Genomic DNA, 25,579 nt, shown 5'->3' with positions numbered 1-25,579 from the left:
ATCACTGGAAAAACAAAGTCCCCACAGAAACTGTTCATTTCACTGTTGTCCAGCCTGGCAATGTAGAGAGACAGTAAAGTGCCAAATGCAAGTGAACGAAGTCCTGGCAGCCAGCTTGAAACCATTTTCAGAACTGGGGCCCTGAAACCTGATCTTCTGGAAGATTTCAACAAAGCTGGCTTGCTTTCTCACGGGAACAAAATGCTTTCACACAACTTGCACGAACACGCTGCCCTGAGATTTGAGATTTTCTTTTTGAGTGTCAGAAAACATTTTAAAGCCATATATTTCCTCATTTCCCTGTTGTCTACCCCTAGCAAGAGAAATCTCCCATCTCTTGTCTTCCCTGAGCAGGATGGTACCAGGGCCACCTGTGAATCTCTCTCATATGAGGAAAACTAGAACAGCAGTAAAGGAGACATCGGTGGTTTCCTGAAAAAACAGCCCAGAAATAAGTAAGCTCTGGTCCTCAAAATCCCGCTTTTGCCTGGGGTACTCTCTGCAAAATAAATCTGTAGGTTGGTCTGTATAAATATGTACAAGCAGGGGTTGCCTCTTACTCTGATAGCCCTGATTGTGGTGCTGTTTGTGGGGTGAGATTCGGCACTTTCTTGTGCAGAAATATTTTAACAGCAGAAGTAGTCTAAGGAATGGCTAAAACTGACCCCCACCTGCCATTCTGAGGAATTCGGCGCTTCATGCTCGGGAAGTAGACAGAGCGTGTAACACTCAGTGTTGAACTGAGCTGTGAGAGGCCTCCCTGATTACCCTGGCTAAAGATGAATAAAGTCCCTCTCAAATTAGTGCCACTGGGGTGCTGCTCCAGGCAGGCACTTCTGGGGATGGGATGCGCACTGGGCCTGCGGGAGGGCAGGTCTCAGCAGGCAGGTGAGCCTGGGGCATGTTGTCCCTGGTCCCTGCCCAGCAGGTGGTTTGTGTTGCTGGTCGGTTGGTTTGGGTTGTGTTTTTGCTTGTTTGTTATTCAGCTACTGGCTGAAGACACCCTCTCCTTGCCCAGCACGGCTCATCCTCCCAGACACGAAAGAGCGCTGTAAAAACGACTGGGAGAGGGCAAAAGACCCGCGCCCAAGATGGCTGCCGGCTCCTGACATGCTGCTCCCCTCACTCAACATGGCGGCAAGACCAGCAGGCCGAGGTGACGAAGCCGAGGGCGGCCATGTTGCTTTCGGGCAGGCGGACCGTACCATCGCGCCGAGGCGGCGGGGGGGGAAGGTGGTTCCTCCCGGGGGCGGTGCGCGGCCGGCTGGAGCGCGGGTGCCGCGACCCAGGCGGGGGGGCCGAGGAGCGGGGCCCCGGCGGCAGGGTAAGGGCGGCGGGGAGGCCCGCCGGGGCCTGGGGGGGCGGCGGGGGCGCGGGGACCCCCACCGGGGCCCGCCGTGAGGGTGTCCCAGGGCCCCGGGAGCCACCGCCCCTGCGGCGCGGGCTGGGCCTCGTTGCCTCGTGAGGCGTCATGGCGGCGGGCCGTGCCCTCAGGTGCGGCCGGCGGAGCCGGGCCGGCCTCGGCTCCCTGGCGTGAGGAGCGCCGTGAGGGAACCTCGGGCGTTGCTGGCCGTGTCTCGGTGCCTTTGCTGCCCGCGAGGCAGGGTGAGAAGTTTCACACGTTTTCAGAAGAATCAGGATTCTGTGATGGAGCCCTCTCCGTGCCCAGCAGGACGAGCTGGGCGCTGGGCCGGGCTGCCCAGGGTGTCCCACAGAGCACCGCCGGGCCGGGGCTGAGGCAGCAGAGCTGTGGCTGCGTGCCCTGCTCCTGGGCCGTCGGACAGACCTAACTAAACACGTCTGCCTTGTGCAGGAACCCGTGTCAATAAACGACATTTTCCAGGTGATTAGTGCAGGTGAGTGACTCCAGCTGTTACTTACGCCCTTTTAATACTCCTTTTCACCTTTGGCAGTTAATTATCCCACTGTCTAGTTAAAGTATTTTATCATCACAGTCCCACTTCAATACAGGCAAATACTGTCTGATTTTACAGGGGAGAAAAAAGGCGAAAATGACATCACATCACAGAAGGCATCACAGGTAGTCTTTGGCTTGTTTGAGAACTGAAACAAGGTGGTAGGGGTCTGCAGCAGTGACTTACTGCCATCTGTGTGCTACTGAGTGCTGCCTGTTGTACTGTGGCCCTCAGTGCTTAATCTGATCTCCACAGTGATTCACGTTATTGGCCAGGATCTGGGGAGTTACACTGCTGCCATCATCTACCCATGTTTATCATACTTTGCAAAGTTTCAACCCAGTCATCTAAAAGAGCAATTACGCTCTCTTACGCCACGCCAGCATTTCAAAGAGGTCTTTGGGCAGTTTCTGCAGGGGATCAAGGTGATCAAACGAGAGCGTGCCAGGACTCATTTTCTTCTCACACCACTGATTTAGTTCAGCGCTTCCTATTGCCGTGGCTGCCAGGGCCCTTCGTTGTGTGTGTGCACGGCTGTCAAGGGCTTAGAGGATCCCTTCCTGGGAAGATCTGCTAGGGAAGAAGTTCTCAGCACTTCTCTGAAGGGAACCTTAAGATTTAATTGACAAGGCTTAGGGAGAATTGAGCAACCAAAGATAATGCGTACTTTGCAAAAAACAGAGCATATTTATATGAAATAAATTGAATTGGATGCTTCTCAAAAATTCTGTTCTGTGACCTATCACGTTGTTGTTGTTTTCCCCCAGATACACGGGCGTACCTTCGCTGTCTTCCTTTCAGAAGGGCTGTGCCATGTCACAGTATTTAAGGCTCTGGGCCATAGAAGTTTCTACTTAAGCGTGAACTGTGAAAGTCAAGAAACAGCACTGTTTTAGAAATACTTACTGTCCCTCTTACAAACACAGGTTTCCTGTTTCATTTACTTTGTTAATTATCTCTAATTAGAGCAGAGCTATTGAGTGTGTCATTGTGTTATACAAAAGCGGTGTGGCACAGAACAAATGTAAATCCTTTCTTGGGATTGGAAGCTGCTGTTAGGCTTTATTTTTGAAAGCAACTGGACTTATTCCAGTGGTTTTGAATAGAATACTGGAATTGGATAGACATGGCTTTTGCAGTGGTTCTTTCAGGCTAATTATGTTTTCTGGAAATGTTGCATACTTACAAACTCTTTAAAGTGTTTCTTCTTTTATTATCAGGCAAAAAGTTGAAAGAAGTTCAGTTGAAAAGTTGAAAACAAACCCTTAAATTGCAATCTGTGGAAAAAAATGTTGTTCCCATTTAAATCTTCCCCGAAGTCAGTGTCTCAGGCCAGCAGCTTGCTGCCTTATTGCAGAAGTAGCTTCAGGGTACAGCAGAATGGTATTTATTAGGGCTGTTAGCCTCTTGCCAGCTCTTTTCTGCTTCTGGTTCCGTCAGTCATGACTGGTTCACAACGACCCGCAGTGGTCGGGATGCCTCTGATGGTGGGGTGTGAGCCCTGTGCCCCTCAAGCAGAGCTCGGAGAGGGTCTTGCAGAGTGTGAGAAAACAGGAGACAGCTGTGGAGTGACAGAGAGCGCTCATTGTGCTGCGCTGCGCTTCTTCTGCCCTGCTGATGATCGCGCGTCGCCACTTGGGGTCTTGTTCTGCCGCGCCGTGGGGCTAGGGTGGTGCGTTTCAAGTCCAGCAGGAAAGAGAAGTGCTGGTTGTTTTGAGTTTTGGGCCGACTCAAGCAGGAGACAGGGTGAAGCTCCGGGAATGCTCGCTTGATAGATGCAGTCGAGAGACAGGATTGTGAAGACCAGGGTGTCTTGTTCACGTAAATGGAGTGACCGAGTTAAGCCTGATACTAATAATGGTGCTGGCATCATTTCTTCTGTTCAATTACTGGTTGTAATTTCAAGCCGATGTTAACTTGTAGTCCTTACAGTAAAATGTGTGCTTCTCTTTGATTCAATAAGGGAATGATTTACTACATCTGTTATCCTTGGTTTTGCTGCTTTTTTTTTTTTTGGGGGGGGGTGGAATTGCTCGAAAATGTTCTCTTGTCATTAAGTTTTAATGAAGTGTAAAAAGTAAGGAGGAAACTGCTTTCCTAATCCACTGGAGAAGCAGCTGCTCCCATACGCCTCAAAGGAAAGCAAAATACTTAGAAACCTTCTATTGACTGAACTTTTCAGGAAGAACAAACAAACAAAAACCCCCAACCCTTAGATGCTGTTCTGATACCACTGGAACCTTGTGTGCCAATCTTAACCTCATGAAACGAAAACAAGAAAACCAGCTAGTCAGCAGTACTTCAGAAAAGTCAAGTTAAATGTTCTCTCCAAGCAGTAACAAAAAGTAGTCACATCTTTTTCTGGAGAAAAAAACTGGCGAGAATTGATCGATTTGTGGTGGTTTTCATTAGAAAGCTATTTCAGTAGACCGTTTCTGCGTTGATTTAATCTAGAACCAGCTGAGCTAAAGAGATCGTGCTGGAACATACCTCTGCTTGGCTCAGTGTCAGATATCAGTGTAGCTGAGTTCACATGAGTGTGTACTGAGAATTTATCGCAGACAGGGATCTCAAAAAGGAGGAGGAGAAAATGCTCATTGATTTCCTTAAGCGCTACTGATCAGTGAGCTGCTCAGCCCTGGGGTCAGCTCTCAGGCAGGAGGAAGGATATCGCGTTGGAAAACATTAGGAAGGGCAAGCCAGGGCACAGATGGAGTGGCAGCTTTTGTGAATTTGTGGGCTGGGTATAGGTATTAGCCTCTGGTCTGCATTTGTTCCCGCAGCCTGCAAGTGTGCCACGGGAGCCGCTGATACACACAATGCCAGGGCAGAGCTGGTGAATGCGGGTAGGGAAGAGTTGGCAGGGTTTTGAAGGTGCCTGCTTGGGGTCTTCTGGGACTGGGTGGTCACCTAGAGGCTGGGATCTGCTGGCCCCTGCTGTTTCTACAGGGTAGATGCAAAGTAGTAGGTAGGGCTTGCGGCAGGTTGCAAAAATCTCAGCCAAAATGAGGTGCAAAACAACAGCGCTGCGCATTTATTGACAAGATTCTTTGCTGTCCAGAATTCCTAAGGCAGAGACTGTGTTAATTATTGGACGCTTGCAGGGATCTGGATCTGAGCAGTCCCTTTCTGATAGAATGCAGTCAGTGTTGTTTTGCACATCCCCCCATTTCCAGCTCCTGTGGTCTATTTCAGCACCTGCTTTATTTGTCTTCACTCTTCCTTTTAGCTACTTTCCTGAGGTCTTTCTCCTTTAATAACATTTTTGTTTTCTTTTTTCTGAGTAAACACCTTTGAGGAGCAGGGGAGACAGAAGGTTGCGTGCTAGCGAGATGAGAAGGCTGGCATCCCAACCAGACCCCTGCTTTGGGTGAGACTTTTCACGGGAGCTCACGGAGGAGAGCACTCAGGATCAAACCCGAGCTGAGTACAAATATTGAGGTTTTGCATAACTCAGGTGTGCAGGCACTTAAGGTCGAGTAGAAATCATGCCTGTTTCCCCATGAACGTGGTAGTACGCGTTCCTGTGACACTTAGAGGGGTTTTTAGAAAACCAGTTTAAACCTTTAAATGCAGTTCTTAAAGCGTTATTTGGGATGTCATTATTTGGGATGTCACAAGCTATGAATTACCTACTGCTGGCAGATTAGAAGATGATTATCCTCTGTGGTGCTTGCTGCAGCAGCTTGTAATAGGAAGAGTTTCTCAAGGCTATCTCTTAAGCCTGCTATTCAAACCTATTCACTCTAGGCTACGTATTGTGTTCAACTTCCTGGTGCTGTATGTTGAAGATGCATTTGTCTTCTTAATCAGACGCTTTATATCTGCCAGGAATGTATTTAATATAATGTCAAACATAATTCAGATGAGAAGTGAAAGCAAGCACAGCAAGCCAAGCCTAAGCAGAGCCTTTAAGCAATAGCAGGCTACTTGGTCTATTTATTTTGGCCTAGTATTCCTCCCTAGGTTACAGATCTGTTGCAAACATGTGCTAAATAACAGGCGTTCAGAAACTGCTGCGTCAGGAATATCAGCTTACAGTATCAGATCGGAACAGCTTGCATTATGGGAGCATCTAAAGACCACAGTAAGGGTGCTGGCATCGTCCATTGTGAGATTTATTGCTCCAGAGCTATCAGTGTCACATGCATGGGGGTTGAGACGAGAAAGCCACAGAGCTCTCAGACGTGCTTTTTTGTAAGGACATGCAGCCTCTGTTCCTGAGCTGCTGGGAAAGTGCAAATTGTTCTTTGTCGAATTGTCAAAATGTGAAAAAAAAACTTCTGACCCCTCTCTTTGGTGACTGAGAAGGAGCAAGCAGTTTTGAAATATTTTTCAAATAAAATACTACTACCTTGTCCAAAAAATATTTTTATATATTGTTTCTAGATATGTAACTTGTCCCTGTAAATTATCTGCATTTTAAAAGCGTGTTTGCTGATGACATTTACATTGACAAAAGTAATCTTGAGGTCTCCGCTACGTCTTTTAAATGGGGAATTGGGACACAGCGCCACACTGAGCTTTTTTATATAAGTGACTGTTTTATAGGAGTGAAAAGAAAACTTATGGAAGAGGGAGAGCAAGCATTCAAACATTTATCTGTTTTTCTGGCAGGATGGATAAGAAGAAAATTCTGATGAAATCCAAGGTTGCTGCTCCTAACCTCCTGAGGGCCCTGCATTCCCTGTACGAGTTGGGTCATCTCTGCGATGTGACAGTTCACACGCAGTATCTAGGAACTCAGGAGGAGTTTCTGGTTCACAAAGCTGTCTTGGCAGCTTCCAGCAATTATTTCAAAGGACTTTTCCTGCATGATGAGATGCTGGACACCAAGAATTACACGGTGACTCTACAAGACACTTGCATGGAAGAGTTCGCCTCTTTTCTGGAGTTCGTATACACCGCAGAAGTAGAGATTGAAGCGGAAAAACTGCAGCGAATGAAGGAAATAGCCGAAAGACTTGAGTGCAAGGATTTGCTTGACGTTTGTGAAGAAGTGAGAGCAGAGGGCAAGAAGGGCTTAGATTTGAGCCTCCCTCAGCCATGCGAAAATGGTGGAGCACAGTGGCCTCGCATCCAGCAAGAAGAGGACCACAGAGGGAGCAGCTCTTCCCAAGTGATGGCAGTACCCATGCAGGGGAAACTTTGGGACAGGCCAAAACATAAAAAGCTGCTGGCTGGTTATGAGCTTGTTGAAGGCCAGCCAGCAAGTCTGGAGCAGCAGGGCACTGCCTTTCCAGAACCAAAATCCAGGACAGCAAAGCCACCAAAACGTAACAAGACAGACACCAACAGCAGCCTTGGCACGGGTGTCATTATTCCGGAGCACAATAGTCATTCTCCTGTAACTCAGACCGAGTCAAAGGAAGCCTGTGTAGTGATTAGCAGTACGCTGCCTGAGCAGTGGGAAGATGAAAATGGTTTAACTTCCAAACTTAGCAGTAAAACAGAACGTAGGAAATCGCCGCGGCATGTGGCCAAAGTCTTGCCGCAGATGGCATGCGAGAAGTGCAACGCATCGTTCCGCGTTACCGAGCACTACCAGTCACACATGGAGCTCAAGCACGATGTGCATCTTGCTGTCAAGTACAGCTGCAGCGTGTGCCAGCAGCTCTTCTCCAGCCACCAAAACCTCAGGCAGCATCACCTCACCACTCACAGTGAGGAGCGGGGCTTTTCCTGCCTCTTATGTGACAAGAGGTTTAAGCGCCAGAAGGACATAAATGACCATGTCCGGAGGGTACACGAGAAGAAGCGGGACCCGCAGGCGTGCCCGTACTGTGACAAGGTCATCAGCTCCAAGTGTGGCCTGACGGTCCACATACGAACGCACACAGGGGAGAAACCGTACAAATGTGAGCACTGCCCTGCCAGCTTTGCTCAGAGGTCTACTTACAACACCCACGTCAGGTACAGCATTCTGGGTGCGTGCGTGTGTGTCTGTGTGCACAGGAAAATGCATGCTGTTTCTGGGCAGCAGGATAAAAGCATTCCTGAACGCTTCACTTCCAGAATTCCTTGGAACTGATCAGAAGGGTGTTGAAATCGGCGTAGATTTTTGGGGGGTTACTTCACTGGGCTCTCAGTCTGGGTTACTGTATTGAGGTTTCCAAACTGGGAATTCAGGCAAGCGTTTCCTGTTGAATCAAAGAGATCTTGTGCAACTGGGTCTCCTAAGTGATTTTGGAAGCCTCAGAGTTCGGTTTTTAAATAGGAGCCTGGAAAGGACCAGCACCTGTTTAAAATGCACAAAAAATGTCTTTCCTCTTTCTCTAATGCCAGTGCTTTCTTGATTCTTAATAATATATATAATAAATGGTAATACTAGTAATTCACTCCAGGATGAATTCCAAAATAAAGATTAAAGGAGCTAAATTATTTGAAAATACCATCGGATCAATTGAAAATCTGGTGAAATGGAGAAAGTGGGGATAAAAGGAGTTACAAGACCAGGTAACTCCTAGAGTCATAAAGTGTTAGAAGTTGTTCCATATTGTTCTTCTGCACTTCTGCTCTGTGCTTTCCAGAGTAAATCCAAGATGGGACTGTGCTTTACAGTTTGGATTATCTGTAGTGCTGAAGGTAACACAGGTTGTGTGCCATAGTCCCTGAGACAAATGATTTTAAACCTGTACCTGTTAGCCTTTCTAGCGTAGGCTCGGCCTTCAATTGAGGGCATGCTTTCTGCTCTCTAACTCATGCCAAATCCCAGTTTCAGGTAAACGAGCCATAGGGACTGCTCTTCTCCAAGGCAAGAGAGCTGCTAGTATCTGGTCTTGTTATTTATTGATTTTAATAATCAAAGGTCCACCAAGAGGACCTCAAACTGTATTTGATTTTTTTAAAAAAAGTACTTGTTTATTCCATGTTTGGAGACTAAATTTGTAGGGGGCGTAAGAGGCTCTCCAGCGCATCCGTGTACTGTAAGGCTCTGTCTGCTGTCCTGACGTGATTTCTGGCAGACTCATGTCTGACCTGCTTTGAGAACCTTGGCAGTTCATGGTCCATGTCCTGACTAGTGGTGAGTAGAGTTAACTGCCTCGACTGGTGGCTTATGAGGGGCTCTGTTCTGGTTTTTCATGTGGGTGGTTAATCTAGATTTCCCTTGTTTTAAGTCGTTAATGTCTTATACTGCCCACCATGGTCTTGGAGGAAAATTTACAGTCCATCCTAGGTTGCTGTTCAGATGACAACTAAGTATACTTGAGAGACTCCAACCTTGATGAACTCTGAGACATTTCAGTTTTGTTTAATTGCAAGGTCCAACTCCTTGCAAAATTTCCATTTGGCTCTCCCACTGTGCTGTTAATCCTCTGAAGGATGTGAGGAGTGATTATAAGGAAACAACCCCTCCTCCAAGACAAACATGCCTGAAATGAAACTATTAAACCTATTAAAGTTGTGTTCTGTTGTTTGTTTGTTTCAACAGAAAAATCCATGAATCTGGGCAAGAGAGGAAACTTTTGCCGGTCTACTGGATGGAAGTTCCGCCTGCACGCAGACCAAGTGCAGCTGGCGGCAGCAAAGACCCTGAGAGGGAGACGTGGGATGGGGCCTCAGAGGCTGAACTACAGAAGTGTGCTGTGCTCAAAGAGGCTGCAAGCCATGAGGAGGAACCTGCTCCCAAGGCAGACAGTAGCAGTGAGCAAGAACAGAAGCAGAAGTATAAGGAAGCTGAAGCAAGAAGGGAAAAACCGAGTGAAGAAGGGAATGAAGTTGAAGGTGAAATGAGTGTGAAGGGAGAGGAGGAGGTAGATTACGAAGCAGGGTATTCAGAAGTTGAAGATGATAATGAGGTTGCCTGTGCTGAGGGCGATGAGGATGAAGAACGCTCTAATGAGAAGGATGCTGAAGAACGTGAATCAGACAAAGACTTTAAAATGAAGAAGGTAAATAAAAGTGGGGCGAATAAGAAATCTGCCTATGTAATAACATGTGATAAGTGTAATGAGCAGTTCGTTTCCCGGAAAAAATATGTGGATCACTGCAGGGATGTCCATCAGTGCTTGCCTGGCAAAGTCTATCAGTGTGATGTCTGCAGCAAGTCATTTGCTAGCTACAACAGCTGGAAGGAGCATCGAGCTTGTGTCCACAGTGAAGAAAGGCAGTTTGCCTGCACCCTTTGCAATGCCACTTTTAAAAGAAAGAGAGATGTGAGGACGCATTATATGCGGAAGCATGAAGGCAGAGTCAAACGCCCTCTCTGCTCCGTCTGTGGGAAGATCCTCAGCTCCCGAACAGCGCTGGTGTTTCATATGCGGACGCACACAGGAGAAAAGCCGTACGAATGTGGCATTTGTCATTCAAAGTTTGCTCAGCCATCACAACTTAAGATCCATACCAGGTCAGCCTCCGGTCCTGCTTCTCCCATTACCACTTCCTGCATGCCCAGTGCACTTCAGCACTTTTTTTTGCTCCTCTGTCTCCCAGTTCTGAGTCATTCTTCCTCCGTGTCCTTACAACAGGAGTGTTGGGATAGGATGTGATCTGTAATATCTGTGATTAATTGTTTTATGTAAAGGCTTTGTCTGCATCTGGTCGTTGCATCAATTTTGGCAGGGATTTGGAAACAGATGCTCTATCCAAACTTGTAAGCAAAAGCCAGTCACTTGAAACAGGTTTCAAAATCAGATGATGGCCCTCACTGATGAGAAGTGAGCTGAAAAATGAGCCAAGGACTTGGAGACCCGGGTGGAGAGCCCTGCTCTTTCTGTGTCAGTGAGCAAGCCTTTTGGTATGGGATTTCATTTCTTCTGTGTGATACAAGAGCTGGACTTCTCATCTGGGCTCCCTCTGTAGTCAGTGTAACTAGATCGGGTGAATTGCTCTCTGGTGGGATCTGTGTTAGATGTTTCCTCTCCCAGGAGCGGATGAATCATCCCATGGAATTTCCCATCTTTCTCCAGAGAGTCTAGCGTGTAGCTTGTAACGGGAGGTGAACTGTGGGAGGGCTAAACTGGGTGAGAGAAATGCCATCGTTTGAGACTGGGCCCATGCGATGGGGGCAGTAATGTTTTTCTGTCTCCTAAGCATTCTTACAATGATCTAAAAATTGTGAAGTGTGCTGATTGCAGAGCAATAAACTGCGTGGCTATGTCAGCTGAAAGGCAGCAGGGCTGTGCTGTCACAGGGTAAGACGAGGCCTGAAATTGGGACCAACTGCAACAAAACAGTGACTCACGGGATTTGTGTTGGGTAACTGCCTGTGTCATATCTGCAGCATTCTGCCCAACAACTCAAAATCAGGCGTGATTTGGCAAATCATACTGCATGGGTTGCAGTAAGGAAAGTCAGCACAATGTTAATATCAAAAGTCAGGACCTCTGGCTCAGCCTTTCTTTGGTATGAGCTGGTTTAAAATCAGGCATCCAGCATGTGCTTGGAAAAACTGTTTGCTTGACTTTTGTGCCTTTTGACTTAAACTGGGCAGGGTATTCCATTTTGAAGCCTGCTATCCAGAGGCGTGGGGCTGTGAGGGATTACGGAGGGCAAGTACGCCACCCGCAGGGTCTGGAGAGATCTGCTGCTGGCAGTGTGCTGGGGGCGGTCGGGATGTGTTCAGACGGTAGCACGGCAGCAGCCTGTCATCTTCCCCGTTGTCTCCCTTCCAGTGCTTACACTGCAAACTGCAACCTGTGAGAGAAAGGTGGATTTTTCGAGGGCCGTAGAGTGAGGAAAAAGGTAAATCCTTAAACGGGAAAGCTTTACGTAGCACCAGTACTGGTAAACGTTCTCTCTCCTGACTGAGCAGAACGTGCGTTTTCCCAGTTACCTTCATCTGACACAATGAAGTGTGCTTCCTGTAACGTGTAGAACGTAACTTCAAGCAGCAAGTCTTTAAAAGCACCCTGGGGGAGCTATTTTATTAATAGGCATTTGTGTTTTGCTTCATTTAGGTCCCATACAGGGGAAAAGCCATACATTTGTGAAGACTGCGGGGCTTGCTTTGCCGATAAAGGGAAACTCACTGGCCACAAAAGGACACATACAGGTAAGCATTAAAGACTTCTGTTCCTTCCATTGCTTCCTGCTGCTGCCTGAAAAGAACGAGTAGGGATTTGAAGGCGCACGATTTTTTGCTCACTAACTCAGAGAAGAAACTTCAAGTACCGGGAAGGAACTAACAGGGGTAGAAAGGCATACAAAAACTAACTTTGAAGTAGAGAATTGGGGGTGGCGGAGTGGGGCTGGAGTCTTCTGCGCTGAAAGCGTAGTTAAGGGTTGAGTGAGTGAGCGAGGTCCCAAGGGACTTCCTATGCAGAGGGCCAAGGACAGAATCAAAGGATAAACAAAGCCACAAGGAACTCAAATAAACAAAAGCTTAAAATTGTGAAATAAGTAATTCTGGGGAGAAAAATATTTGAATGAGTGAAAAGCATCAGGGAGTTAAACATGCAGAAGGGAACCTTGTACAGCTCAGAGCCAGGAGGGAGTTTCGGGTGCAGACTGCTGCCAGAATTCAGAGTGCCTTTTCCCTTTTTCTCAGGAGAGCGCCTCTTTAAATGCGATGTATGCGGAAAACACTTTGCCACCAATGAATACCTAAAATGCCATAAACGATGCCACATGGGTGCGAAGCCATACAAGTGTGAGGTTTGTGGGAAGACGTTCGGCTTGCGAGCCTCGCTAGCTCAGCACAGCAACGTCCATGCAGGTAATGAAACCGTCGGGGCTGGGAAAATGAACGGCATAGAATTTTGAGTCTGAAGTACTTTACAGTTGGGATGGTGACTTTTTATTCCAGAAACACTTTTGTAAGCTCCTTGAGTTAGGTGTTGAGGAGAAGCAGGACTCCTCACGATCCTGACTTGTTAAAAAGTGCAAGGTGCTGCACTTTTTTTTTTAACTATTCGATATGACTATCAAATGGTGCTTGCACAGAAGACAGAGACAACTTTGTGCTGCTGGAGAATGTGACTGTAGTTCACTTTGTAGTGACTGTAGTTGCTGCATTCCCCTTGCAAGAGCTGTTCGTAGGCTTTGCATCGCAGCCAGGGGAGGCTTAGAAACATTTATCAGGTGGCCTTAGAAGCCAGGAGAAACGTGCCTGGGGCCCTAGCTACACAACTTTATCCCAGCATTCATCTTTTCAGACTTCGGTACGCGTTTTTTGCGCTGAAATCAAGACCAAAAGAACCAGCCTTCCAGGTCTCTGATTCCAGTTTCCTTGTTTTTCAGAAACCCGTCCGTACTTCTGTGAGCAGTGCGGGAAAACGTTCACCCAGCAGGGCGCCCTGCGGCGCCACGAGCGCATCCACACCGGGGAGAAGCCGTACAAGTGCCGGGCATGCGAGAGAGCCTTCACGGACATGTCCACGCTGCGGAGACACGTGGCGGTATGCTGCGCCCTGAGTGTGGTCGGGCTGTGCTGGTGTTTATTGAAAAAAGAAGTAGAGGAACGAAGCCTGGGGCTGGGGGATGGAACCCGTGAGAACCATCTCAATATTTTTTTCAGACAGGGTATTCTGTGAAGCTGTTTTATTTGTGATTGCAATGGTGGGCATCCTGCAAGCAGGAGTGCACAGCAAAAGCAGATCATAACCTTATATTATTCCCCATTACCCGACACCTGATTCTTCCCCCGTTTCCTCCTTGGCTGAGTACTACAGGTTCTCAACCTACTCGCCACCCTTCTATACCCTCTATGTACAGCTTTATTTGACCATTAACTTCTCCTTTTCCTTTTTTTTTTCCTTTTTCTCTCGTGACGAGAGGGCCCGTGATTTTTGTTTTTACTACTCCTGCACTGCTTGTCCTGTTTTTCTCAGCTATCCTCCTTGTTTGGGGGCAGCGGGACCTTCCCCTTATCTGCTTAACGCACTCCCCGCTGCTGCGCCACTGCCGTGCCCGCACAGCCCCTTCTGAATGCGCAAGGTCGGGGGTTGTCCACTGCGAAGCCACCTGCTGCTGCAGAGCCACCACCGCGTCTGCAGCCGGTCGGGGCCGGGCCGGGCCGGGCCGTGCCGGGGGGCCTGGTGGGAGGAGGAGGCGCGGCGCGTGGTTCACGTGCTCGGTCACCGCGTGTTTCGATGCGCGAGCACCGCCCGGTCGCCCGGGGTGCCCGCGCTGAGCAGCCGGCCGCCTTCCCCCCCGCAGGTGCACGGCGGCGCGGCCCCGTGGCGGAGCTTCCTGGCGGGGCCGCCCGCGCGCCGCGCGCACAACTGGTCCCGCATCCGCCCGCTGCACGAGCCCGCCCGCAAGTGACGGCGCGCGCCGGCGCCGCCCGCGTTGCCTAGCGACGCCCGGCGCGCCGCCTGTGACGCCGCTTCCGCCGTCGCCGGGAGGGGGCGGGGCTCCCGCCGCTGCGCTTCCGGCCGCCGCCCGCGCCTGAGGAGCGGCCCGGCCCGGAACGGATCGGATCGGACCGGACCGGACCGGAACGGCTCCGCCCGCCCCGCCGCCGAGGTGGGTCCCGCCCTGCGGCTGCGTGCCGCGGCACCGGCCTGGCCCCCTGGGGGGGGTGGGCCGCAGCTCGGCGTCCCGCCGGGAAGGGGCGGCCGGGGTGCGCTGGGCCGGGCGGCGCTGGCACCGAGGGGCGGCCTCCGCCGTGCTGTAAGTGCTGCAGGGGGCTCTCGCTGCGCGGCGTTAATAAACAAACGTCGGCGTTACGTGTCTGCCGACGCGGGCACCTGCAGCCGGCTTCTGGAACAAACGGCTCCCGAGCACGGTCAGGAGCTCGCTCACCGCAGGGGGAGAAGTTTGGGCCTTGGGTTCTCCCTCCCTGCAGCGCACCACTGCAGTCTACACGTGATGGCAAATGGAAAGTGGATAGGCAGCTGCAAAATAAGACGATAAGTAGTTAAAAAATAATCGTATTAGGGGAAAAACGTTAAGTTCCACCACCGTTGGTTATTTCAGGTAAAGCACTCAATGCGTGCCAATGTATCACATAACCAAGAGAAGGAAAGGCCTGGATAGGTACAGAGAGGGGAAATTAAGTTTAAAAACGTTCTTCTCTGGTTATTAATGTGTTATCCTTTCAGCCAGGAGGCAAATCATGTCATTCATTTTAAAAAAAGTCTGTCAAAACAGAAGCGTAGCATTGGGTTGTAAAAGTGGGCAACGTTCTGAGATGTTCACCGTGCTCTGAGCTGGTGGAGCAAAAGAGCGCGTTCTCTGTCGTCTTTGTCTTCTGTTGAGGTGTAGCAAGCCTAATGCAGTAACAGAGTTTTTTAGGTATTTGTTATAACAGTGTCAATGTAGCTATCTCAAAACTTGATATTAAATTTACAGAGTTAAAGAAAGATTTACAGATTAGGAAATAAGGAGGCTTTGATTCGGGGATGATCTTTTCCTATAGAATCTAGGATGGAGGTTTGGGCACCTGAGGTGGATTGGTGGGTTGTGTTCGCTCTTCTCCAAATACTGTTTTCCTGTCTCTTTATCATGTAATATAACTTCATTACAGTTAATATAAATTGTGCTCCACTTGAAAACTTGGGTCTGTTCTTCTGAGCAAGATTTCTAGTGTCCCACGTATTAAACGCTGCAAATTGCTGTACCTGAGGTTGGACAGAGAAAAGAAACTTTACTGTTGGAAAGTGGAAAGAATTTTTTCAGATGCAAAATGTGGGCATCCGTAGTTACACAGTGAAAGTCAGTGTGTTGCCCGGCGAGGGTTTGCTGCAGCCATCTTCAAAGATCACAGAAACATTGTTTGTTTCTTTGAAACAGAAAAAAACACTTCAGTTCCCTTGAGAACTTTGGAGCAACTTAAAACATTGGCTGGAAAAAAGATACAAACCAAGTGGTTTTGGAAGTGGCGAAGCCCTGGTAGGACTGCAAATGGGCATTCAAAAAGTGGAGGCTGTAAATCTGAGTGAGGGATTGCTTTACAAAAGACACCGCTTTGGGAAGGTTTGTGGTTCCTTAGGTTTACAATCTGACAATATATTTATGCAGTTTCCTTTGCCTCAGTCAGTCAGGCTTTCAGAAGTTTATCCAAATCTTGCTTAAAAGTCTTATTGGAAAAGGCTGTTTAAGGAAGTACTTAATTAGGATTGCAGGTCACTTAGACTCACCTTTCTCCTACTGCCTGATTAGGACGGAGAACAGTTTCTGAGGCATGCAGAACTAAATGAAAACGTTTCTTTTGATTTTTCTCTGTTTGCTTTGTCCCTGTTATGCTTTCTAATACTCTCTGGTGTTTCAGGTAAAATTATGGTTGAGACTTAAAATCAAATTAACTTCCAAGAAATCTGTGTGTGACTGGCAGAGCATTCTTAGATGTTACCGCTTAGGGGGGCGCTTTGGGAGACCTGTCAGTGCTTCCAGCCAGACTTCTGACAGTGCTCCTTTGACAGCCTGGTCACTTACGCTCAAGCACCTGAAGTGCTTGAATCTGTCGTGAAGCGCACTCAGAAGTCTGGACGGGACTTGTGGCTGCTCAAGTCTCTGGGTTTTATCAGCTTCCTGCAAACAGCTAACACGCAGTGTTGTTAACAGCCTTTTGCAGAGAGCAGCAAGATGGAAAGCAATGCGGTTCTCCTTGAGTCCAAGTCTTCTCCCATCAACCTGCTGAATGAGATGCATCAGCTGCGCCTCCTGGGCCACCTCTGTGACGTGACGGTCAGCGTGGAGTACCAGGGCGTCAGGGCAGAGTTCGTGGCTCACAAGGCTGTGCTGGCAGCAACCAGTAAGTTCTTCAAGGAAGTGTTCCTTAACGAGAAGAGCGTGGACGGCCCGAGAACCAATGTCTTCTTGAATGAGGTCCAGGTTGCTGACTTTGCTTCGTTTCTGGAGTTTGTCTATACTGCTAAGGTAGAGGTGGAAGAGGACAGAGTGCAGCGGATGCTTGAGATAGCCGAAAAGCTAAAGTGCTTGGACCTATCAGAAACCTGCTTTCAACTGAAGAAGCAGATGCTTGAGTCGGTGCTTTTGGAGCTGCAAAACTTCTCCGAATCACAGAACTCTGAGGAAGAGAGTGCAGCCCAGGTGAGCGTTTTGCACGAGTCCAAAGCAGCTGCTGTGGCAGAAGCTGACCGGGCAGACCATCCTCTGGATCCTCCGGATTCCCCAGCAGACAAGCCCAGAAACGGAGTGCCCCCTGAGGTGCCGGCTGCCAAATCAAAAGAGAAAATGGACAAAAAGAAAGAAACGATGAAACCTCCTTATGCCAAAATCAGGAGGGCGAGCGGGAGGCTGGCTGGGAGGAAAGTATTTGTGGAAATCCCGAAGAAGAAGTACACGAGGCGGCTGAGGGAGCAGCAGAAGAACGCTGAGGGTGCTGCAGAAGAGGACAGCTACCCACAAGACCCGGAGGTGTGCGACAGGGAGAAGGAGGAGGAGGAGCAGGCGCAGAACACCATCAAACCTGAAAGTGAAGAATGCGATGGTAACTTCGAATCGGAGGAAAACCTGAACAAATCCGAAGAGGATAAAAAGAAACGAGGCAGTAACTTCAAGTGCAGCACGTGTGAGAAGGAATTCCTGTACGAGAAGAGTTTCCTCAAGCACATCAAACACAGCCACGGCATCGCAGCCGAAATTATTTATCGGTGTGACACCTGCAGTCAGACCTTTGCCAACCGGTGCAACCTAAAAAGCCATCAGCGCCATGTCCACAGCAGCGAGCGCCACTTCCCTTGTGAGCTCTGCGGTAAGAAGTTCAAGAGGAAGAAGGACGTCAAGAGGCACATTCTCCAGGTTCATGAGGGTGGTGGGGAGCGTCATCAGTGCCAGCAGTGTGGAAAGGGGTTGAGCTCCAAAACTGCCTTGAGGCTCCATGAAAGGACGCATACAGGCGACAAGCCTTATGGGTGCACAGAGTGTGAGGCTAAATTTTCTCAGCCTTCAGCACTTAAAACACACATGAGGTATGAACAGACTTACCTGGCCTTGCTAGATTCTGGGGGGAGAAGCAGAATCCCCTGGATCACACCTTGAACCTTCCAGCGAAGTGGGAATGTGAAACGGGACTGACTGGAAAGCTTCAGTTTTTCCTTTTTCATGGCTTTTCTCCTGCTTTTCAGGTTAAGGGAGTTGCTGTAATTCTCTTTCAGCCAAGTAGAGGTGCACAGGCTGAGGCCTGCTGCTGCGCAGCTAAGTTTTCTTGTGGGAGTGCACCTATCTAGAATCAGTGGGACGCTTCCCATGAGAAAAGCAACCCTGTGCTGAATCATTTGTGTGATCAGGGCTATAATTATTTCAGCTATGTTGATGCCTCTTTATGTTCAGTAGCAAAATGCTATGCAGTAAGTACAAAAATACTGTATTAAAAGGAAGAGCACCAGATTTGGGTGCTAAGCCTAGAAAACGACTGAAATTGGACTGGGAAGAGGCCAGTGCGGCGCTGCCTGGAGGCGAGCGAAGCACTGAAGGCACCCAGAGCAGAACCGGTGGGGTCAGGTGTAGCACAAACACACAGTCTCGGGACTTCCTGGGAGAGGCTCTTTAGTGAGGCGTTACTTCTGGGTTTCTAAGGGCTGTGTCCTGCTTTTAGCAGTGTCCCAAAGCAGTGATCTGAGACCGATACTGAGATGTAGCCAGGGAGTGAGGGTGGAAGGAGGGAGGTGTAGAAGCAAGATCCCCAAGCACTGGGGTAGGAAGCACCTCGGGAGCAGCCTTGTGCTGGGCTGCCCTGTGGCGTTGCTGCTGGCGCAGCTGTGTGGGATCTCATGTTCATCGCGTGTCCTTCTCTAACCACCGGTCATGGCTTTGTGCTGCTCGCAAACAAGTGGTTGGCACAGCTGAGCTCCTCCTCCAGCTAGCGCTACCGTGAGCATTCAGTAAGCCTGCTGAGCACGGGAAACCGCGGGCCGCCCTAATGTGCGTGTTGTGACGGTCTGTAGTGGGAGTTTTTCATCTTCTCATAGAAATTTTTACATCTAGGGCTGAGATCCTGCAGCACTATTCAAAGGATCTCTGATTTTCACCATGGGGTGAAAATCTAAGCTAGAGGGACCTGGAGACTGGCACAGGTGACAGTTCTGTGTGCTGTTCCTCCTGTACCCAGCTTCCCGGGGGTCAGGCTGCGAGGCGGGGGTGTCGGGAAGGAGGCTGCCTGCACAGCAGTGGCGCCGTGCGACTCCTCACCCTACGTGCCGTGCCGCTCCTTCAAGCTGTGGCCACACACTCATCTTCTAATGACGGCCCTGCGGGAGCATCAGTCCTGTGCTGCATGGAATAGTGTACCGGTACTGCCAGCAGCACAAGATCTGCTCTTCAGGTCACAAGATGATGACATTTTTCTTGCAGTCTCTCAATTTGAATATAAGCTTTTCTAAACCTTACTCAATTTCTAACCTTAACAATTTGTTTTTACTTTAAAAAAAAAAAAAAATCTGGATCTGGGCCTTGCTCACGCAGCCCAATGCCATCAAAGCAGCCCTGCAGGAAGCACAGAACTGGGCCCGGCCAAAGGTATTTCCAAAGGACAGTAAAGCCTTGTGCAGGCACGCAGCGAATTCTTCACAAAGTAAAGACAACTTGTGCTGTGCTGCAAAGGAGAGAAATAGACATTGGTCTTTTAACGTTGCTTTCTCGTTTCAGAATCCATACTGGTGAAAAACCTTTTGTCTGTGATGAGTGTGGTGCCAGGTTCACTCAGAATCACATGCTAATATATCACAAACGATGTCACACAGGTAAGGCTTTCTTTGACAGCGTACTGTGTATTGGAGGCAGCCTGCTGTGAAACCAGAAGGTCTTATTTTCATTCCAGAGCTACATGTCTTTTTGGTTTTGATATAAAACTAGACTTCCTCATCCCTAGGCACAGTTTTTCTGAGAAATGTTCTTACAAGTGGATGAGTAGACAGTGGAAAGAGTAAAAGCAGCTTATTAAAGAGAAAGGAAGCTCCCGGCCAGCTGGGATCTGGCACCTAAGAGTGGACTGGGACCACTTTGGGTGTTCATCAGTATCTATAAAGATCTAGCATCCGTAACAGGTCTGGTTGGATTCTTAAGAGAAAAAGGATTTCTCTGTAAGCCTTGGAACAGTTGCCCAAGGGATGTAAAACTAGTCTTGGCACGTGCTGGTCTGCAAAGCAATCTTGTTAAAAGCACATGTCCTTCTCTTGGGTAGCCTTTGGAGCCTAAATTGGTGTTTGGAATTGATGCTCTGTCCTGCCGCTGAGCTGTGTGTGGCATGTGTGCATCTCTAATTGAATCCTCTTAAACCAGTCTGCTTTCTGCTGGTTAACTAGTAACTGAACGTGGCTGGCAGAAGACACTAAATGACAAAGAAATGTATTTACAAGAATGCTTTTCCAGAAGTGAATAGCTGCTTACAGGTGGGGGCCTTTCATCTAGAGAGGCGTGGTTCCTCTTGCACTTGGCCTGCTTTGTGCAGGCTTCTCGGAAGAAAGCTCTGAGCTTTGTACAAAGATCGCTGTTGTCACCGTGGTGCGTGCAGATGCTTTGTGAGGTTGGCACGTGGTTCGTTTGTGTCCAGGAGCTTTCAGTTTTTGCATGCGATGTACCATTCACAAATGCTACCTTGGTTTAACTCTCCTCCTCACCCTTGCTGCAGGAGAAAGGCCTTTTATGTGCGAAACGTGTGGGAAGAGCTTTGCCTCCAAGGAGTACTTGAAGCACCATAACAGAATCCATACTGGATCCAAACCGTTTAAATGTGAAGTCTGCTTCAGAACATTTGCACAGAGGAACTCGCTTTACCAGCATATAAAGGTTCACACAGGTAGGAGGTGCTCTTTATTTTTGTTTGAAACAAACCACCACGATGTAAAGACTCTCCCAGCTGCATAAATCAGATAAGGGATTTCTCAATTAGGATTTCCCACTACTTGAATTCCTGCCCAGCAAGGACTCAAGTAAGGGGAAGGTTTGATTCTTGATGCAGGATATTCTTTCACTCACTTTGCTTCTGCTAGTACCTCCCTGTGCTTTTTCCAGGCTCTTAGAGCAAATCTCTAAAACATTCCCAAGACCTACGCAGATACTGCTAGTGCAGCTCTGTTAGGAGGAACTGAAGGGTTACTAGTGGCCAAAGCAGTATGCCCATTTTAGCTCTGAGCAAAGTGTTGCAGAGGGTTGATCCCTTTCTTGTCTGCTTGCCCACTTATCATGTTTGTGGTCTTTCCTGCTTGGATTTTCTCTTCAGTCTCTCTTGTGTTCCTACCTGCTGCTCTGTTTTTTTGAGTGGAAAGCAGTGATCATCGGCACACCACTAACTTTCAAGTGTGTAGGATTTGTTTCAGTGCTGAAAGGGGGAGTGAACAGTCACTTTCACTCTTTGCAGTCTTAGCGTTTCTGTCTGTTTTACAGTCTCTGTTACCCTGCCTCTCAGAGGGCAGAACTGTTTTCTGCCTCCTGCTGGCTCTGAGTTTCATCCCTGCTGGGGAATCAGACAAGAAAAGAGAAAAGCATTTCTGCCCTCTCAAACTCCACATCACTGAGCAATAACGCGGGTTGCAACTGTTTGTGTTATTTTGATTGTGTAGTAAGTACTGTGCTTTCTTATCCAGCCCCACCCTATAGGCAGCATCCTTGCCCGCGTTCTCCACGCTAACAAAATTCTTGTTTGGCTGCTGTGCCTTGCTCTTTCCTTATTGTGTGGCATTACTGTAGGGGGAGCAGGGGACATTACCAGTAAATAATTAATGCTAACAGGAACATCATCATGTTCTGGAACGGCATCTCTTTTTTCTGTGACACCACTTGCATCTGTTTCAAATGTTTTTGGTATCCTCATTTTTCCCTTAGCCAGGAAAGTAGGAAACAGGAGACTCTGTTACCCTGTGGTTGTTTCAAAAAGCATTTAATACAGTGAGTGTAATGGGACAGTTTATGACATATTTGGAGTGAAGCTACTGGTTATGAGAAGCTCTAATATTGATGCTCGCACAAATTACCTTGTAAATAGGCAAAATTTAATTCTGGGACAGGACGTTTAGTTGCTAGTGGAATAGATAGGTCAAAAGTTGTGGAGGTTTCCGTGGCTGCACAGATCTACGCTGGCTGTGGGTTTAGCCCTTAAACTGCAAGTATCTGCTTACTTCAGATGTGTCAAAACCGAACCTATTGTGAGAATCCTGGAAGCACCTTGGTGTTTCCCAAAGGTGCTCTCCTTAGTGCTGATGGAGGCAGGGGCTAAGTGAGGTTACCGGGGAGCAGCACTCACCATCCCTGTGTCACCCTCGCTGCTGTGCTCTGCTTCCAGGCGAGCGGCCCTACTGCTGTGACCAGTGCGGGAAGCAGTTCACCCAGCTCAACGCGCTGCAGCGGCACCACCGCATACACACTGGGGAGAAGCCGTTCATGTGCAATGCGTGCGGGCGAACCTTCACGGACAAGTCCACCCTCCGGCGGCACACGTCGGTAAGGCCCTGTCTTCCCCCTGCCTTCTGCCCTCGAGCCTTCTTTCACAACCACACTGATGGGTCTATATTCTGCCAGGCCTATACTCTGCCAGGCCTGGAGGGGGGGATTCCTGCACAGTTTTTGTTGGTTTTAGCACATCGTCCTCTCTGACAGGGCATTAAAAATACTCCAGTGGTTGCAGTCTGCAAGGAAGCCATTCTTGATCATTGGGGCATGGCCCATGTAGGTCACACCCATAGCCTGTTCGGTGGCAGATTTGGTCTGTGTCCTCTGAGCGTGTTCCCCATGCAGCTGGGAAGTGATAGGAGAATTCATTTTCAGGGCCAGGCTTTTTGCTGGGCCAGTTAGATGCTTTACAAAACCAGGGGAACTCACCAGGGACACGGCTTGGTGCCTTGATGTACACTGATCTAGCCTGGGGACAGTTCTGGGGGATGGAAAGGGAGACCTTTTCTACCAGAGCTGGGTTCAGGCTTTTGCCTGCCACTCGTCATGTGTTCAACCTTCTGCTGTTCGTTTTCAGATACACGATAAAAACACACCATGGAAGTCCTTCCTCGTCATTGTTGAAGGAGCATCTAAGAACGATGAAGGTCACAAAACAGAACTCCCAGATGAAGACTATGACGTGTCACCTAAAATGCCAGAGAAGCTGCTGTCTTTCTCGGAAAATGGCCACTATCAAAGCTTGGCTGCTGTCCCAGGGAGCGTGACTGCACTGCATGACAGCGGGTCTGCACCAGGGACAGACTGTAAGTCAGATGGGACTCCCGGACCCCAGGAAGCCCTTATAGCTACCACCCTAAGTGAGCTGACAGTACTGCATACACAGACAGACTCTATTCAGCCACAGCTTCATGCTCTGGTGAATATGGAGTAAGTTGGCATTACAAATCCAGTTCAAGCTGCGCGCTTTGTATAGTCCTTTGACTTTGCCAATAACCTGCTGAGGGAACTAGGAGAAGCTACAAAAAGGAAGCAGGGCTAAAAATGAATGGCATATGCTGGATTACCAGAATTTCCTTTAAAAAAAATTATTCACTTCCAATGCGTACAGCTCCATCCCCTGCAGGTAGGGTAGAGTAACACCAAATCCAGTTTGGTTTCATCAACTGGATTAAGTTTGTTCTCTGCAGCTAAACGAAGGCTGGAGGTAGGTGCAGTTCAGCGTTAGCTGCCCTGCAGTGAAGATACCTACATTCAGATAGGCTATAAGGAAGGTGCAAGTTTGATTTGCAGCTGGTTTGATTACATGTGTACAATCAAGAGAAATGATGTGGTGTTTCTCAGCCTGGTAGCTAAGCGATATAAGCTGCCTTTTCCCTAGTGGAAATACTTACATAGATTAAGTTTTGCTAAATTGCATTTCAGGAAATGTTGGTTTCTCTTTGCTTTCTCCAAAGAGCCAAGCAGTAAGCCAGCTCGCTCCTCAGGACTGTGAGTGGGAGCAAGCTTTGGAAAGATCTGGAGTTCCAGAAGTCGCGATTCTCTAGTTGCAAAATAGGCAAGTGGAAGCCCAGTGCTGTGTCTGTACAGGTGGTGGTATTATTTTTACTTTACAGTGAAACTTGGTGCAGTTTGACACTAGTATTCAGCCAGACAGTCTTTATCTTCCAGCTGCTCCAGTTTACAGAAAACTTGGCTATTGAGAGAACAAATTCTCTTTTGTAAAAATGTTTATGAAAAATGGTACTTGAGCTCTACTGGAAAAGCCAGCGTAACGAAGCCCCTTGTAGAAAGACAGCTTACTGGCTTTTTCCTGTTGAATTGTACCTAAGCTCTTTGCTGCTGGTCCAGTTACGTCAGCAATGCTCTTTTCTCCACCATCACTTAAGCATTGCTGTTGTGCAGAACTGCAGACCTCCTTGTAAATTAAGTAAAATTCTGGTGGGAAAAGTTCATTACTGTTTGCTGACAAGTTGCTACAGCTAATTCCACTAGTACAAGTCTCCTGAGGTAAATTCAGTTGCAAATGGGAGGGAGCCAGCGTTCCTATGACAAATGGCATTAACACATGCGAATAAGTGAACTATGTTCAAGGCAATTAGGCCTTGATTTCCCAGATTCCAAATACCTTGTTTGTAAGCTTATGTTGGAATCTGAAGGGCAGTTTTAGGCTGATATTTGTTTAACTTGTCCGAAGTTAGCTCTTAAGGGGCAGACATTAAAAACATGGGTGATAAATAAAGTTGCAGCTCAAAGGGCTTTTCCTAATTATTAAAATGTAGCAGCAATTTCTAGAGTCGTGACAAGGTGCCTAATAAGGAACGTGACACAGTGAGCACAGGGACTGAGGGTCACAAATATGCTTTCTGTTCAGCCCGCATGCTTAAAACCTCTACTTCCCACAGCCTGCTCCAACACCCGCTGCGTTTGGATTCCACCGCCACCAGTCACTATGAGAATCGTGCTTCAATTTGGGCATGTCTTACCAAGACAGCAAGATCTTTCTTTAAGTATCTCCTCCTCTTCCCCAAGGAGTACAGCCCTGGGCTCTCTCCCATCATGTCCAATAGCTGGGAAAAACTGAGAGTTTCTGTCCAGGGTAAGCATGTTCTGTGTTTCCAGATGCTTGGATGTCTGTGCCAACACAGAAGCTGAACTGAAATTAAAGTTAATTTGTCTGACCTCAGATTAACCTCACTGGAGTGCTCTGGAAGAGTGGGGGGGATATTTTCCATGTGCAGGGATGGAAACTTGAAAACAGCTGGCACTGACAAAGAACCATTTCACTGGGATGATTCTGATTTTTGGAAGAAGCTGTGAATCAAAGGCAATTTGCTGGTATGGTTAACTCTTCCAACTCAGAACCAGATTCCCAGTGCCCCCATGTTAAAAATCTGGAGCTCTCCTAATTCATTTTTCTGGTTTGCTATCCTGTTTCTCTTTATTTTAATATCAATATAGTATTTCCACAGACGCTTTCTCATCTGAAGCTGTGAGAAAAACTTTCTGAAAGATTACATTAGTGTAAAGGTAAGCACAATCAAGCCTTATTAGGGCTCATATTAAGGCTTAGGGGTTGGCAAAGCAATAAAGATATCCGAACTGTGGCAGAGAGCTATTTTTGAACCTTAAAGGGATGTCTGATGTTTCCATAGAATCCTAACTTAATCTATAGAAAGGGATTTTTTTTTTTAAGAGAACATTTCCAAGAGGTTATATTTGAAATATTTATTCAAGCACGATGTCCTGTTGAAGCTCAGTATTCCCAGTGACCAATGTAAAAGTTTGTAGATATATTTAAAGTCTGAGCATTAGTCTCTGTAGCCGGGGAAACTTTTGTACTCCATGAATGTACAAAAGTGAGTTACTCATATGAATTGTTCTTATTAAAATATTTGAAATCTTAACACTGACCTTCCACTGACTTGGTT

At 48.0% G+C, this 25,579-nt stretch overlaps 1 protein-coding gene across 6 annotated transcripts; it reads left to right on the top strand.

Annotated features, from left to right (window-relative positions):
• The first annotated feature begins 1,250 nt into the window (after window positions 1–1,250).
• GZF1 (GDNF inducible zinc finger protein 1) lies at window positions 1,251–25,549 on the top strand. Of its 6 annotated transcripts, none has more exons than XM_050709726.1 (12): window positions 1,251–1,324; window positions 6,534–7,829; window positions 9,349–10,263; window positions 11,816–11,910; window positions 12,406–12,573; window positions 13,098–13,255; window positions 16,365–17,734; window positions 19,410–19,504; window positions 20,392–20,559; window positions 22,042–22,199; window positions 22,726–22,954; window positions 24,554–25,549. In XM_050709726.1, the coding sequence occupies exons 2-12, from the start codon at window positions 6,535–6,537 to the stop codon at window positions 24,730–24,732; spliced, it is 4,830 nt and encodes a 1,609-aa protein (XP_050565683.1). In that variant the 5' UTR covers window positions 1,251–1,324; window position 6,534; the 3' UTR covers window positions 24,733–25,549. The 6 variants fall into 6 exon arrangements, 5 of the variants coding, with proteins under 5 accessions (XP_050565683.1, XP_050565684.1, XP_035421350.1 ...); XM_050709727.1 differs by lacking the exon at window positions 1,251–1,324 and adding an exon at window positions 1,710–1,856; XM_035565457.2 differs by lacking the exon at window positions 1,251–1,324 and adding an exon at window positions 5,166–5,286.
• Window positions 25,550–25,579: the final 30 nt, after the last annotated feature.

Source organism: Cygnus atratus, chromosome 3, assembly GCF_013377495.2.
Source record: "Cygnus atratus isolate AKBS03 ecotype Queensland, Australia chromosome 3, CAtr_DNAZoo_HiC_assembly, whole genome shotgun sequence".
NCBI lineage: Eukaryota > Metazoa > Chordata > Aves > Anseriformes > Anatidae > Cygnus > Cygnus atratus.
The sequence above is the reverse complement of the archived record's forward strand: the minus strand, read 5'-3'. Positions and strand labels throughout refer to the sequence as shown.